Source organism: Psittacula echo (genome assembly GCF_963264785.1).
Source record: "Psittacula echo genome assembly, chromosome: 11".
Taxonomy (NCBI): Eukaryota; Metazoa; Chordata; class Aves; order Psittaciformes; family Psittacidae; genus Psittacula; species Psittacula echo.
The window spans coordinates 10,567,468-10,583,401 of record NC_137746.1 but is presented as its reverse complement, the minus strand read 5'-3'; the positions used below and the strand labels follow the sequence as shown (position 1 = coordinate 10,583,401).

Here is a 15,934-nt window from a genome sequence, read left to right as displayed (position 1 = left end):
ATACTGGCAGTATAAAACTTCACCTGCAACCACTTAGAGACTGCTTGTATTTAAATAGAACAGATCTAGCTAGAGAAATCGATGACAGCCTTTATGTTTACTTCTGTAACTTTGAATAAAGGTGTGAGTAAGCACCATCGCGCTCTGTTCGCAGCTATATCATTACCAGACTTATAAAGACATTATTTTCCTATTTCACAAGGGTGGGGGGCAGTCATAGGAATTAACTGTTTGCTTCTTTCAGTCTGAACGTAAGTACTAAAGAGTGAAGTAAGGGCCAGACCCACAGAAGCAGTTTTATTGCAGACAATCCAAGTGGAATGAGATTGCTAATGTTTTCTGCTATTTTCTCTCCACTTTCTTTTCTAGGAGTACGTAGCCTACAGTCACACTGGCCGCATTATCCCAGCTATCTGGTTTCGTTATGATTTGAGCCCCATCACAGTGAAGTACACAGAGAGACGACAGCCTTTGTACAGGTTTATCACATCGGTGAGTTACTCTAAACCTCCAATTCTCCTGTCTCCTGCCTGCCTTTCATTTCTCTTCTGAGTCTTTCTTGTTCAGAAGAATTGAGTTTGTACTTCAGAGCATTGTGACATGATTGAAATAAAGCAGTGCATCACCCAATTGTACTGAAGTGTAAGTGAAGTAACTGGTAAGTCTTGTGCTCTGACAACTTAATTTGATAGCTAGGCACAAGAAGAAAGAAGATTATCCTATTCCGGAAGTGCCAAACTCTGTCTAGGCAGGATGGGTACCATTGCAGCATGTCAGAAACTTGGAAGCAAAGCTGATAAGGTATGCAGTAAAGCATCCTGCAATAAGCTGTCTCTCTAACTTGCAGAGAATGCAGAGCAGTTGCTTTAATCAGTGCTGCTTCTTGGCTTAATATGGGTATGCTGGTTCCAGGCGTTTACTCCTGGATAGAAGAGGAGAAGAGCCATATTATCGAATTCCAGAGGTGTTTTCCTGACAAGTTATGTTTTGATCTATCCAGCTAACATCCTGCAGTACTGATCTCAGCATCTATAACAAAGCTGCACTGTCCAAACTGCTACTTAGGCAAAGAGCTATTTAAAGCTCTTCCAGAACTTTCAAAAATGTGTCCTCGTGGAGGTGGCTTAAAATTTAAGCAGCAGCCTGCTGTGCCAGTGCGCTGGAATGTGCAGTAGGTGATAAATTGGCTGGAATGAAGACCTCAGATTTTGATTTTTAAACTGTTTGAATATTTTAATTGGAAGTAACATAAACAGTTGTGGCTGTGTTGCACTTAAAGATTTTGATTTTTGCAGCTTCTGATAAACACCAAGTTCCCTTCACTTTAGAAACACGTGTGATCTCTAGGATACACAAATACCAAGGGAAAGGGACTTGAAGCAAATCTAAATGTCATGGTTTAAGACCTTCTCTTTTTAGCACGTCTGTTTGGTTTCAAAACATAATCCTAAAAAAGGTCAAACATCAGCATTTTATGACTTGGCATCTCGTACTGCTTCTACTGCTTTCCCTAACAGTATGCTCTCATAAGCTTCTTACGCATCTTGTTGGGGGTGAGGGTTTGGAGGTGTTTTTAGCAGGAAACAGTGTTTGGAAAGGATTGATAGATGTTATTATTAATGGTCATGTCTTGCTAGCATTGATTTACTGCTGATAAGCCATTGTATGCATATAAATAGCATCTTTGTTGAATTCGATACTGTGCTTCAGAGTTTATGTAAGGAGCCCACAGGAGAGTCACTGCTTGCCACCATGACCTTTTGGATTTGAAACGGCCCCAACTAGACTTTTGTCACATCCTGTCTGAGAAGTTAGCCAGGGACATGCTGGGTACTAGACGGCTTAAGAAGAGTTTTACAGTTGATTTTTGTCTGCTTTGTTTGGTCTTTTAAATAGTTATAGTCTCAGCAGATCACCTGGGGACATTCCAATGGAACATCTTTCCAATGGAGATGCGTGGATGACACTGATAGCTGCAGTAGCTGTTACGCAGCACATCAGACAAGTGGCCCAGACCGTTGTCAGATGTGGCTGACTTAGAGGCAAATCCTTGTTACAGATGCTGCATCATGACTGTTGGCCTGGGACTGTCTGGCCCTGGTGCAGATGCTCTTGCTCTCATTTAGGCTAGGGGTGTTTTACAGTAGGGCAGCCTTGGCTGTGTATGTGCTACACTTTAAAACTATACAGTGTTTAAGGTGACATTGGAAATGCTGGTGGAGGGGAGCAGTGCTGCAGAGGATCAAAATACCTTTTGTCCTAGGTTTCCTTGCCCTGTTTTGATGACATGATCTGTTCCATTGTCCTTTCCACTGCTTTAGCCTGTTCCTGTATCTCCAGTGTGGCCTTTTGCATCAGAGTTGCTCTGGAGACCAGTTAGTAATGATCAGTACTGGGCTGAGGTCCAGGCAGATTGTGCTGGGGCATCTGGAGTCGTTGCCAAATGGGGCTGGCTATGGAAAGCATCAGCTTTTGTTTGAGCAGCAGCTGCTTCGTTTAAAAACCACAAGAGTGGCTCTGAGGTGGGGGGGCATCACCTGCAACTCCTTTTTGTGAGCAGAGTCTTCATTGAGGCACCTGTGAGGCTTTCAGTACACTTAAATGTGCCCTGGGGGTAGGGCAAAATCCTGTTTGAAAGAGACTTCTAGGGGGAAATAGCGTCAATGTTGGAGGGAAGGGTACACTGTGAAGGGATGATCCCATGTGGAGAGATCAGATGAGAGCGGGGTGTTGGCTGTTCAGCAGAGAGCCAAAGGAGTCTCATTCTGCTGCTGGGAAGGTTGTCTGATGGTCTTTGTTAGTAACAACTTTGCCCCCAGAAAACTTCAGCACCACTAAGAGCAGCATTATAGCACCACAGCAGTGTTCCCAGGCCTTCTGTGTTCCCAACAGACCCATTTGAACTCAGTCCTACTCCTTGGGGTTTTGTGCTGTGAAGACTTACCCTAGTTTTCTGTACCATGTGAGAGGTGCTTCCCATACAGGGCAAAAGGCGTTTAGCACAGATTATACTTTACATGTCACACTTCAAAAAAATCAGTACTAAGTAAGGTTTTGTATTGCCTGTGGTCAGTGCTGCCACTGTGCTGTGAATTTGCCATGGATCCTGGGGTTAACCACAGGCACTTGGCATAGTGTTAAACACAGTGGTTTTTGCCTGTGGAACTGTGCTGCTTAAAATCGATGCATCTCCCCAGAAAGAGAAGCCATTCATGGCCTCATGGTTGAGGTTATGGAGCAAGGGGAAAAGTTTCACTACTGAAAATTTATGAGTTCTGTAAGTGGCCAAACTGAAAGAAGGTTTTATCATGAGGTCAGTGCAGGGCTGGGAGGGGAGGGTGAGCAGCAAATAAGCCAAAGTTCTGCTAAAGCATTCAAAATCCACAGGAAAGAAGAGAATTTTTTTCCTGATATGAGAGGACTCATCACCAACCATTCCCCAGTGGTTGCAGGGACAGTTACTTCAGCCCTGGGACCTGTTACTGATGGGTGTCATAGACTCAGTCTTGCGAGGTTTTTAAAACCAGGGCAGTGTTATTCTACCAGATGAGCTGCAGGTCAGCCAGAAATCTCTGGGTGGGCTTCTTCAGCTTCCCTTGCTAGGAGTTACATGGGGATTCTACTGGTCCCCTCTGTCCCTAAAAGTAATGCTCAGATTTTAAGACATCCCAGAGGTCCACAGTCACGTATCTGACACTCCTCTTTCTGTTGTCTTGCTTGCAGCCTTGCCGTCTAAATACCCACTCGTGTTTTGCTTCAGCTGCATCCCATCCACTATCCTATAATCATACTCTGTTCAAAACCCTCAAGTGTACCCTGCACTGCATGGCCTCTCACTGCTGTAATTATTACACTTCTGTAGTTCTTTTCCTTCCTCCTTTAATGGTGGGGCCTGAGTCAAACAGTAACCTCATGAAGTCAAACACAGATTATTCCCAGCATAAAACTCCATTAAATATAAATCAGTGCATGATGCCGAACTTCCTTCCATGCTCTTAAAGAGCAACGCTCCATACGTATTAGATCTGTGATGATAAGGAAACACGGTGGTGCAGCTTCTGTGCTGACCTAGAGACCAACCCTGATGCTGCTTTATTTTCTGTTTCAACGAAACAAGAGGGCTGTGTGCGTGCTGGGAGGCAGGCTCCGAGCGAGTGCCAGGTGTGTGTGACTCATAAACACTCAGCAGTACCGAGCCGTGCAGAAGAATATATGTTATTTTTCTATTCTCCACCCCCCTGCCGCACTGAAATCACATTTTCCTACCATATGATGCAAAATCTTAGTGTTGGATGGTTTTTCTGTTGTTTGCGGTGTAACATCTCCCGTCAGCTGAGCTGCTGTGGACTGAAATAACCCAACTCCATTGCGGTCATTCTCCCAGAAAAGTCACCTTGCGTCATGCTCTGAGGGGCAGCAGGGAGGGGGACACAGCGGGAAGGAGATGGACTTGTCCCCTAAAAGTACTGACTCTGACTTCAGCTGGTGCTCTGGGTTTTGAAGCCTTTATCTGCTGGAATGCCAACTGTCCAGCAAGAGCCATGTTTGCTGCTACTCCTCATTTCACTGAGCTCACTAAACACATATACGCTGGTTATAAATACACATTAAATGAGTGCTTTATTTCTTGCTGCCTGTGCTCACTATTAGTTGTTTGTTCTGTTGCCACTGCTAAGTCCCTCCGAGCTGAAAGAGCTGAACACTGCTGCTGTGTTACTCTTTGTTTTGTAACTTTGACCATGGGGTGTAGTGCTCTGTGGGACAAGCTATGGCGTGGTAGGTCTAGCATGGCACCGAGTGCCCTCAGTGTCAGTTGTTTTGCATTTCCCTGATAGGCTGCTATGGTGGCTTACCGATTTGGGGTTCCTTTCTCTGTCTTGGCTTCTAGCTCACCAAAATCACCGTTTTCCTAGGCAGGCCCTTGTCAGGAGATAAGCTCTGTATATCATGTCCCCTTCTCACTTAGTGATGTCTCTTATTCCAGAGGCACCTAATCCTACACAATGTGAAAGACCAAATTAAAAGAGCACTACAGTTATGAAGTAGAAAATGTGGGAGTTAGGAAATGCCAGGTCCTGTTTAATTATAGCTTGGCTGTTAATCATTATTGAGTTACACTGTGTGTATCATACTTTCCCTGTGAGCCCTGCCTTGTGCCCTGCACAAGGTGGGATGGCACCCTGTGAGGAAAGTTTCTTCCCATCCTACAGTATTTTGACTGCTGCCGTATTACTAGCAGGTGGTTTCTATATAAGTCTTATGTTTCTATATGTCATGTTTCCAAATGGACTTTGAGACAGCTACTGTCATGGTATTGAACCCTTTAAATGTTTTCTCCTTCACGGTTTTCCTGGGAGGCAAGTTTGGCATTGCCCCCATTTCACAGATAAGGGAATCGAAGGAGTGTGTTGCAAAGTTCCATAACCGCTGCCTCTGAGTTTAGGTGCTCCAAGCCAAAGTACTTTGGTTTGACATGTCAAAATACTTTTGTGGTTTTCTATCGCTTGAGAACCTGAAGTAGGCTGTTATGCTGATCAGGAGATTATTTCTTTCCTTAACACTGTTCTTGAAAATGATTACATGTTTTACTGCTGTTTAAATAATTCAACCCAACACGTCTTGCATGGAAAACTTCAACCCACAAAGAGTTAAGTTGGCCATGCTTTTGTAAGCAGCCCTTGTAATGGAAAGTGTTAGACAGCCTTAGCTGGAGGTGTCACTGGTAGCTAGGTTTCTCTGTTAGTCACTGTCCTTCGTATGCTATTTAAGTATCTTTTGCCTGTTTGCAAATGCTGTATCTTGTGAAACAGGGGAAAGACTATAAGGCAGTGATATTTGTAATAGAAAACAGTAATAGGAAGATATGAGCAACACAGAGCTTCTAGAAAGCTTTGTTAGGTGGAGTTTAGCTCAGAAAGGAACAGCTCTCATGCTGTATGCTCCTAGGGGATGGGATTTATGATTGGCTCTGGTTATGATGAGTTCAGATTAGAACTGTTATTCCACTGTAGGGAATGGTTTTTCTGAATAATTGTCATGTAATTATGTCCCCAGTACCGTTACCCAGTTCTTACCATGTGTCCAGAAAATACCCTAGCAGTAGGCAATCCTTTCCCCCAGTTTCAAGCTGTGTAAAAGTTTGCCTCGTCATTGACAAACCTGTTCCCTCTCTGTACATTTCAGATATGTGCCATCATTGGAGGAACATTTACTGTAGCTGGGATCCTCGACTCCTGCATTTTCACAGCATCAGAGGCCTGGAAGAAGATCCAGCTGGGGAAAATGCAGTAGCAGTGAAACTCTGCCCTAGTCTCCAAGGATAGGAGCAAAGATTGAGAAATCTGCCACTACCTGTTTTTGTCTTTATTTTCTATTTGATTGAATCAGTAAGTTTTTCTCTGATCAGACTGTTCAGTGAAGACCTCTTCAACGAATCAAAGAAATCTCCATGCATTTCAGAGCTCTGAGAGTGAAAAATCAATGGAATCAGGGCATGGATTTTGATTCTCTCCCCCCAGAAAGAGGTTGAAATGCCATATACGAAATACACGGTCAGATCTAAGTAAGGATGACAGTCTGTTCTCTGGGAGGTTCCTATGGCAGTGTACAAACTAGGTAGTAGATTGAAAAGAGTTGAGCTGTCTTGTGGCACTTTTTGGAATTCTGTGGGATTTGCATGATTAGACAATCGACTTTTGTATAAGGCAAAAATTATACATTAGGAAGAAATTCCACCTGTGGTGCCAAAAAGGTGGTGATGTATCTGTTGGTGAGGAATGGAAAATGTTAGTCCCTGTAGCAAACTTTAGAGACAGAGAGCAGAAATAACATCAAGAAACATTTTGTGCTTTTATTGAAAGCTCTTTTGTTCAGATATGACCTTTCTAATGAAATGAGCAAACAAGAAGAGGAAGCCTTCCCCCAGCTACCTTTTCCTGGGTAATCTGTGATCCAGGCAGTGGAAGGCTTTTCTTTTACTCTGAATGTAAAAGTGGTTTCATTTCTTCCCAGAAACTGAATATCCAGTCTTGTGTTTACAGGTGGCATGAAGTAAAAAAACCAAACTGAGCAACACAGTTTTATGTGGCCTTTGCTTTGAAAGGGAATAGTTGTCTTTACAGCAGTAGCTTTTATTCTTCCATATGTTTTTTAAACACAGACCACCCAACACTCTGGATTCTGCACTTCTGCTTTATTATTGTTGTTATTTTGGGAAAGGGTTGTATATTCTTTGTGTTCAGAAAAATGGTGCAGTCTCCGGGTGGATAAGCACAGCTTACTGTCTTGCTTCATGTGTGCATATTGAATACACCTGTCAAACACAGAAGTCTGTCTTTTCAGGGTTTAAGGTGCCTCCCTCTACCTTTAAAATCCAGTCAGGCATCTTTTCTGAGCCCTAGACTGACACTGTTCACGCACAGGTACACCAGTAGCAGGGCAGGCATTCCCACAAGCTGGTCCCTGCTAGTAGTTGTTTTGTTTTATTCCTTAAAATGGTACCTGAGCTTCCATGCCCATTCATTCAAGCCTTGTCTTCTGGGGCCTCCAATAAATGGAGGGAAAGCTACTGCCAGGTATGGCTTGCATGTAATGGTAGACGCTAGTTCACTGAAATTAGACCAATACCCGCCAGCTCATTTTCCATAGCCTCCTAAACGTTCCTTGAGTAGTAACAGTCTCCGCATGCTTTGTAAATGTCTGAGCTGAGGATACATAAATTTTAAGTGTTCCAGGACAGATAAAAAACATAAAGTAAAAATCTTCTACTCAATCAATGCTGTAAATTCTAAGATGGGTGCAGGATTTCTCTTGGATAGTATCTACTGCCCACTGCCCTTTCCTGGAGGCAGAAGCGGGCAAACATTATACTGTAATAATATGAATCTTTGAATATTCAGTGTTAATGATAGAGTCAAATGCATTTCAAAAGTATTTCTAATGTGTGTCTGTTGGAATTGTCTCTTTGCTTTGGAAGTAGGGAAGGTAGCCAGTTTATCCACACGCCAAAAAGAAGAAGCCAACCACAGTCCCCTGCTGTCCTCTGTCCTGTAGTGACTCTGGACAAATTACAGCATTGGAATTTTTCACTTTTCTTATTATGGACTGACTGCTATTGCTTTAGGTGTAAACTGGATTGTGTAACTTCCTGTATCTGTTAATGTATGGATAGATTTTATACATTTTTTTCCATTTACAAAAATCAACTTGAAAATGAGATGCTTGTCTTCATTTCGGTGTGCGTGTCCATGTGCTTGCGAGTGGTACCCACTGGAAGGAGGCAGCTGCCCAGTGGGAGCTGGGTTTTCCATTGCGATTGCCTCTCTTGCTGGCTGAAGGATTTCCTCTAATCCACTGTGACCAGCTGAAGCTCACAGCAAAAATGTCCTGGTTTTTCCTCTTGAATTTGTTGAGTCTTTGCTCACAGCTTGTGAACCCAGTGGATTACAAGGATGTAACTGTCCGTATCTTAGCAGTGCATCCTTCTCCTGAGCTGTGCAGGAGAAGATCTTTGTATTGCAATGGATTGTACTGTTAGTTTTCTGAAATGTCTTCCCTGGTGTAATGTCTTTGACACAAACAAGCAAAGCTTGTTGCAAATCCCGTGTGTCCCCTGGCATGTTATTTCTGTCCTTCTCTCCATCCTCGGTCTGTATTAAAACACTGCCTTCTGTGCAGTCCAAGCCACTTCTCTAAACCAGACCAGTGAAATTGTTTGGCTTTTTTTGGAAATGACAGATGCATACTTCAGTGTGCCTGCTCCCTCTGCCAAAATGTCCACTGCAATAACATAATAAATCACTTTTTTTTTTTTTGCTAGATGTAGAAACAAAATTGTACTCAAGTTCTGACAAAACCCTGCTGAAGAAACGGTCCGTACCTTTCTTTTGTAAACCAAGCCTAAGCCTTTGAGTACTGCCAAATTAACGCTACCTTCTGGGTCTGCTCTAGGTTGTGGCAAGCTTATCCATCAGATGTGGCTGGCTTGGGTCATGCAATGATGCTACATCATGTGTTTACAGAAGAATCTGCTGTTCATCTCCAAATGTGAAAGCGAGGTGGTTACTGTTGTGGCAGTCCTGCCCCGTGCATGCATGGCTCAGTAGATTTCACTTGTATTTTCAAACACTTTCTAGAGACAAAATGAACTTAGTTATGCTTTTAAACGTCATTGCAAACAAAGATGATGTCAAGCCATAGGGGAAGGAAAACCATCGGCTGGAGGTGTTTATCCATATTCCTATCTTTGCTCTTCCAAGTCAGTATTTTGATGGAAGTATTTATGGTTTTCCAAGAAAGGCATCCCTGTAGGAAATAAAATATTTAGAACTTCCAGTTTAAATTATTCTTTCTAAAGGCACACTCCATCATATGGTGAGAACCTGTGGCATAGGATGCTTTGTAGTGGTGGAGTTAAAATGTTTTGCTGTAAGGAGAGCTGTGCTTGGGTGTGTTCTAGGCAGTGTGTGGACTGCTGGCGGTTATTTTTGAAGAAAAAATATGGAAATGGGGTAAGAAAAAAGTCAGGAGACATTTGTGTTTCATGTGATTTATCAAATACTTACCAACCACTGCTCTGTAAAAATCTGCAGCAGAGATTGTAATGTCTCTAGTTAGTTTCAGTATATTTCTCATTTAAATTGTTTTTTATTTGTGTGATACATGGGATGAAAATGGCTGTGATGAGTATCTGCTTTAGAACAGGGGTCTGACGTTTCAGATGAAATATGTCAATCATGTGTTTCTCAGTAGTCCTGGGAAGAAAGGAAGAGAAGGGCTGGGGAGGGAGGACGTAGCCCTGTAGTATGCTATGGCAATGTTTAAAGCACAAATCTTTTGCCTTTTTAGAGTGGAGATTATTGAGGAGGTTTGGCATTTCTCTTCTAATTTGCAACCTTATGTTAATAAATTATTAGCCTATTTAGTTCTATAATTAAAAATAAAACTCGTATTTTGATGGGCTTCTTGTTGCACTATTATTGCAAAATCAATCTAAAAGGGCTTTTTTTGTTGTTTTTAATTATCATTTCAGCAAACTAAGCCTTATCACACAATGAAATCACTGTAAGCCAGGTCACTGTGTAGAAAGTTAACATGAGGCTCTTTTGTAATCAGCACTGAGTCATGTCTGGACATTCAGTGCTCTGTTTTGAACAGTACCAACTGTCCCAACCTCCCTTATTTGATGAGAGGTGAGTGGACTGTGGGTTTGGCTTTAGTCACTGGGCCACTTGGTATATAAAATAACCTGGGTTTTGTTACCCCCCCCTTTTAATTTCCTTTTAGCCTTGCTTCACCAAGTGTTGAAATAAACGTCTGAGGCAATTATTGAAGATTAAACAGTAAAGAGTTACAACACAGTGAATTTGGGCACTATGTATCTGTGCCATATTAAGAAACCAATTCCTCTTGAGTTCTGATATCGCTTATTAAATTAGTGTCTGCCACACAACATCTTTGGGAAGGAAGAGATCCTACCCTGTTCCAAATGAACCTCAAAAACATTTTGGAACCTGGATGTCCAGCAGTGCCAGGGTGGTGCTGAAGGTTCCTGGCTCTATCTGTAGTCAAGACACTGGGACAGGCGTTTGTCTAGCTCTCACTCTGCAGCAACTCAACACTATGCAAACCCTTCCATATAAACCAAAACCCAGTGTCTACTGCTGCTGACCCCACTGCTTGGTTCATATCGACCAACACCACCTCCACCAGAAATGATTTTCCTTGAGAATAAATTCATCTGTGTCCTGACAGGATTTAGCAGCACCGAATCTACTGGGCCGGCAGCGGGAGGAAGCTGCCTGGAGGCTTCTGTCATCGTCCACGGCCGGGGAGGAATGAATCGCTCCGATCCAGGCACGGTGGCAGAAAGGATGCAGGAGCAGGGCTGGAGCAGCTGTGACCTCCGGACACCAGGGGGAGCCGGCGGCCGCAGCTGGGCGCGCTGGTCTCGCGAGACCCCTGCGGGCGCTAGTGGCGGCGGAAGCGGGCCGGCTTCCTTTTTCCGGGTGACTGTGGCGGCGGCGGCAGCTGGGTAAGGGTGGCCCGGTGCGGCCTGTTCACATCCGCTGCCATCCTGCGCGGAGCGGCCCTGCGCTGTGCCCCGCTGGCCGTGGCGCGGCGGGGGCTGTCCGGGGGAAGCGGGAAGGGCCGCGGGCCAGGGGTTTTGGGGGGGACGTGGACCGGCTCGGCGCTGCTGGCTGCTTGGAGGGGGCAACGGGGGTGGCCCGGGCTCGCCGGCCCTGAGGCGGATCTGCCCTGAGGGTGGGAGCGTGTCTCGGGCAGAGGCGGTGGGTAAGCCGGTGTAGGATCCCGGCCCCGGAGTGTGGCTGCAGGGGTGGCTGCAGGCCTGCCCCGAGCTGCCTTCGGGGGTGCCCCGTGGGGCTCGGACTCCGGAGAGAGCTCCCGCTGCTCTGGCCTGCTCTCTGGCAATGGGTTATTTGGTTAATACAGCTCAGGCAGAGTGTGGTCTTAAGCTTGTGGCGTGCCCTGGCTTGATGCACAGCCTCACCTGCCTGCACAGGAGGTGGAGTTAAGCAGAAGTGTCGCTTAATGGACATGCCTTTGTCAGGATGAATTACACCATGACAGACAGTCTTGCTGTGCGGTTGTTAAGATTTGGAGAAGGCCAAAAGCGTTCTGCATTTCCTGATCTGTTGTATGCACTTGTCTGGTGGTGTGCTTTTATAGGAGATCCCTGAGCACTACGAGCTCCCTCTCACTCAGAGTCCAAAATACACGTTTGCTCTATTAATGAAGCTGGCCTGTGCTACAGTGCACAATTAAGACTTGTCAGTCAGATGTCCTGATTTGTGAGAACAGTGAGCTTTGAAATAGGAAGAACGGTCTGATGTGCACGTCTGTAGCCCATCTGTCAACCACAGGGTCATTGTCTATCAAGGAAGAGGTTTAAACCTTACTTGAATCCCGCTGTGTAAGGTGTCTTAATTGGGAGTACGATTCAAAACAGTTAAAAAAGTTAAAATTGCTTTTTTTTACGTGCTAGCATAGTTTGTGTGGGTAGGTAATAGAGCAGTGCTTGTAAGTTCTCAAACTATTGGTTTTCTTTCTGCAGCCAAAATGAAGTTCAATCCGTTTGTGACCTCAGACCGCAGCAAGAACCGCAAGCGTCACTTCAATGCCCCTTCTCACATTCGGAGAAAAATAATGTCCTCCCCTCTCTCCAAGGAGCTGCGGCAGAAATACAACGTCCGCTCTATGCCCATTCGAAAGGATGATGAAGTCCAGGTACATGCACTGTCTGTCTTTTGAATTATACCAGCACACGTGAACTTCTGGCTGGTTTAGTTTTCATATATAGCCTGTGTGAAAGGGAAGGGCTGGGCAAATTCACGTTGATGCTGGAGCTGTGCCATGAGTTTTGTATCATAGACTTGGGCTGTTGAGGTCACATCAGTGACAAGGAACATACAAGGAGCACATTATATTTTTCCATTTTAGTAATTGCTGAAATTGTCCATTAATTGATGTCTTTGTGGCACGTGTATATGAAGAGCAGAGTTGGGATTTTAACCTGTGCAGTTTTGGTTTCTTGTTGGGATAAGTAGATGTGGTAATTGTAAGGGATGCTTCCTGTGTTGTGCTCAGGTTGTGCGGGGACACTACAAAGGACAGCAGATTGGCAAGGTGGTCCAAGTGTACAGGAAGAAATACGTCATCTACATTGAACGTGTTCAGCGGGAGAAGGCGAACGGCACAACTGTCCACGTGGGGATCCATCCCAGCAAGGTACAGTGCATGACATGGGATCTGAAATGCATGAGGAGACCTTGCTGGCAAAGGAAGATGCTGCTGCTGGCAGGAGTCAAACCTTGTCATGGCTTGTGAAGTAATGGATGGAGATACTCCAGCAGTGGGGGATAATAAACGAGGAAAACGATGCCATGATAGTAGAGAAGTGAAGAAGAACTCCTTGGTGTTTCTAGGTCTCATTTGGTGGAGATGCCACTACAGACTTTAGAGTCTTGCTAAATACTTTGCAGAGCTTGGTATTTTTAAAGCACAAAATGGATCATTTAGAACAATCCTTCATCTTTACTACATGGCATTTGCACTGGTTAAGGAGGTGTTAGAAATGTTTGGATTGATGCTCAGAATCGTGATTTGTTCTTGTGTGCTATTTTGATCGAAGTTCTGAATCTGGTTTTAGCCTGAAGCCATTTAACATGTTTAGAGTTCATTAAAACCAGGCAAAGCCTGTTTGGATCATAGTAGGGAAACATTTCAGATTAAGCAGAACAACTAGCCAAAACCTGGTTTGAAGCAGATGAAATCAGTCTGCTTCAGCCTTGCCTTGTGGGGACATGTACTGAAGTGTTTGTGGAAGAAATCCAGTTGTAACAGGTTTTCCGATCTAAATGGTTGGTATGTTCAGCAGAGGGAGAGCAGGCTCATTCGAAAACAACATAATGGCTTGTGTGCAGTAATAACATTTGATGGACAAGGTGACATTGCAGTGAAGCCAGTATGCATATTGCTTGTGTGGTAAATAGCAGTGAAGGACTTCTGTGCTGGTCCTGTATTTCTGTGAAGTTGTCTCTAATTGGGAATCAGATTTTAAAGATTCTGGTTATTAATGCAAAAGGAACAGAAGAATGCAGTGGGGTGGATGAACAGTTTTTACCTCTCTTAGGTAAAGAGGTAGGAATTCATACCAATTATGAGATACCTACATGCACAATGGAATTGAGGAGGAATGTGCAGGCCTGCTGCAGTTTATATGGTTTATCTGGGATTTGGTTGTCAGTTGGATTTTAAGGTACTCCTTTCAGTAATATCAGCACATTTATATCTTTGGCAATTTGAGGGGGCACAGGAAACACTGAAGACCAAAAATTAGGCTTCGTTAGAAAACCACTGAGGCTGTGGTAGCAAATGGTCTGTGCAGTTTATCTTTGATGTGTCCTTGTTAGTAGCACTTGATAATTGCCTGGCCACCTCATATCTGTCTTTCCATGAGTCACTGTGGTGCATGGACTTCTGCTGTGGCCTGTAGTTCACGCAGATATATTGGCTGTTCAGCCAGTACGGCAGTGAGATGCTAACAGCCAGCAACAGCAGCATGGCTTTCCAGTGTTCCAAAATTTACGTAATACTATTTAAAACATGGAGGAATTAAAATAGTGGTCCATTACTTGCTTTTGTGGTGGTGGGATTCACTGTACTGCTTTTCAGGTGGATGCTTGAGCAGCGTAATGGAAATGAGATTTACTTCAAAGTAATTATTATGTAGTTAATGGAGATCTGGCTGCTCTTCAGTTTGTGCATTTGGCTGTGTGTCAAAAGCAGCTATCCACAGACCCTGATCCCTGAGTGTACCTGGGACAGTTGTGACATACACGCTTGTGAGGTGGGCTGATGCCAACCTTATGAAGTCTAACCATGCCAAGTGCAAAGTCCTACACCTGGATCAGAGCAATCCCAGGCACAGCTACAGGTTAGGCAGAGAAGAGATTCAGAGCAGCCCTGCAGAGAAGGACTTGGGGGTGTTGGTTGATGAGAAACTGAACATGAGCTGGCTTCAGTGTGCACTCACAGCCCGGAAAGCCAACTGTATCCTTGGCTGTATCAAGAGGAGCGTGACCAGCAGGTCGAAGGAGGTGATCCTGCCCCTCTACTCTGCTCTCGTGAGACCTCACTTGCAGTATTGTGTGCAGTTCTGGTGTCCTCAACATAAAAAGGACATGGAACTGTTGGAACAAGTCCAGAGGAGGGCCACGAGGATCATCAGGGGACTGGAGCACTTGCCATATGAAGACAGGTGGGGAAAGTTGGGGCTGTTCAGCCTGGAGAAGAGAAGGCTGCGTGGAGACCTCATAGCAGCCTTCCAGTATCTGAAGGGGGCCTGTAAGGATGCTGGGGAGGGATTCTTCATTAGGGACTGTAGTGATAGGACAAGGGGTAACGGGTTAAAACTTAAACAGGGGAAGTTTAGGTTGGATATAAGGAAGAAATTCTTTACTGAGAGGGTGGTGAGGCACCCTTGGGTTGCCCAGGGAAGTTGTCCCTGGTGGTGTTCAAGGCCAGGTTGGACAAAGCCTTGGGTGACATGGTTTAGTGTGAGGTGTCCCTGTCTATGGCAGGGGCATTGGAACTGGATGATCTTAAGGTCCTTTCCAACCCTAACTGTTCTATGATTCTCTGACATACGGTGGCAATTCAGTACCTCAGTCCTACCTGGATCAAATGAGATGCTCTGTGGAAATAGCACTTGTGTGCCAGGGCTGACTTTCTGGGACCGTGCTGTGTTACCACAGCTCTGTCAGGTTGCTGTGCTTCAACGCTGAAGTGACACTAAATTATTTGTCCTTTCTGTAGGTGGTGATCACCAGGCTAAAACTGGACAAAGATCGCAAAAAGATCTTGGAGCGTAAAGCAAAATCCCGCCAGGTTGGCAAGGAGAAGGGCAAATACAAGGAAGAAACAATCGAAAAGATGCAAGAATAGATTATTTCCTATTGAAACCATTAAAGAACTGCTAAAATTTAAACCTATTGTTGTGTCTTCTTCAGAAAGTCTTTATATAGTATGTCTGGTTTGTGTTTAAATGTTCATTCTCATGTTTTGATGTTGGCTATATAAAAAATACTTCCACTAAATCAAGAAAGTTTTCTTTTAAGAAACTAAAAACTCTTTCTCCATAAGGAATGTTTCAACCAATGTTAGAGTAGTGGAGTTCTGAAATGTGCATCTAATGACCGTTGTGCTTCTGTCTCTTCCACTGATCTTTAACACTTACTTAGATGGGTTCATGGTTTTAAATGAATGTGTTCGTTCTGTGCACCATATATATTGAATATTTTACCAGGCATTTAAAGTAAGCTATTTCTTTCCATGAATCTCCTGTAACCCTCTTAAATTATGTGGGGGTTTTCAACTGTTTTATGAATTTGACGTTAGAGATGACATTTTAGAG

General features: G+C 44.2%; 2 protein-coding genes across 3 annotated transcripts in view; both read left to right on the top strand.

Moving 5' to 3' along the window:
* ERGIC1 (endoplasmic reticulum-golgi intermediate compartment 1) overlaps window positions 1–6,916 on the top strand; it is a 56,461-nt gene extending 49,545 nt beyond the window's left edge. Inside the window, exons 9-10 of the mRNA XM_080627095.1 lie at window positions 370–492; window positions 6,184–6,916. Of these exons, the coding sequence (XP_080483221.1) occupies window positions 370–492; window positions 6,184–6,291 (231 nt within the window). The 3' untranslated portion in view covers window positions 6,292–6,916. The remainder of the gene's footprint in view (window positions 1–369; window positions 493–6,183) is intronic.
* Window positions 6,917–10,942: 4,026 nt separating this feature from the next.
* On the top strand, window positions 10,943–15,508 carry RPL26L1 (ribosomal protein L26 like 1). Of its 2 annotated transcripts, none has more exons than XM_080626853.1 (4): window positions 10,943–11,032; window positions 12,074–12,246; window positions 12,607–12,747; window positions 15,337–15,508. In XM_080626853.1, exons 2-4 carry the CDS (start codon window positions 12,079–12,081, stop codon window positions 15,463–15,465), a joined length of 438 nt encoding a protein of 145 aa, XP_080482979.1. In that variant the 5' UTR covers window positions 10,943–11,032; window positions 12,074–12,078; the 3' UTR covers window positions 15,466–15,508. The 2 variants fall into 2 exon arrangements, with proteins under 2 accessions (XP_080482979.1, XP_080482980.1); XM_080626854.1 differs by lacking the exon at window positions 10,943–11,032 and adding an exon at window positions 11,201–11,292.
* Window positions 15,509–15,934: the final 426 nt, after the last annotated feature.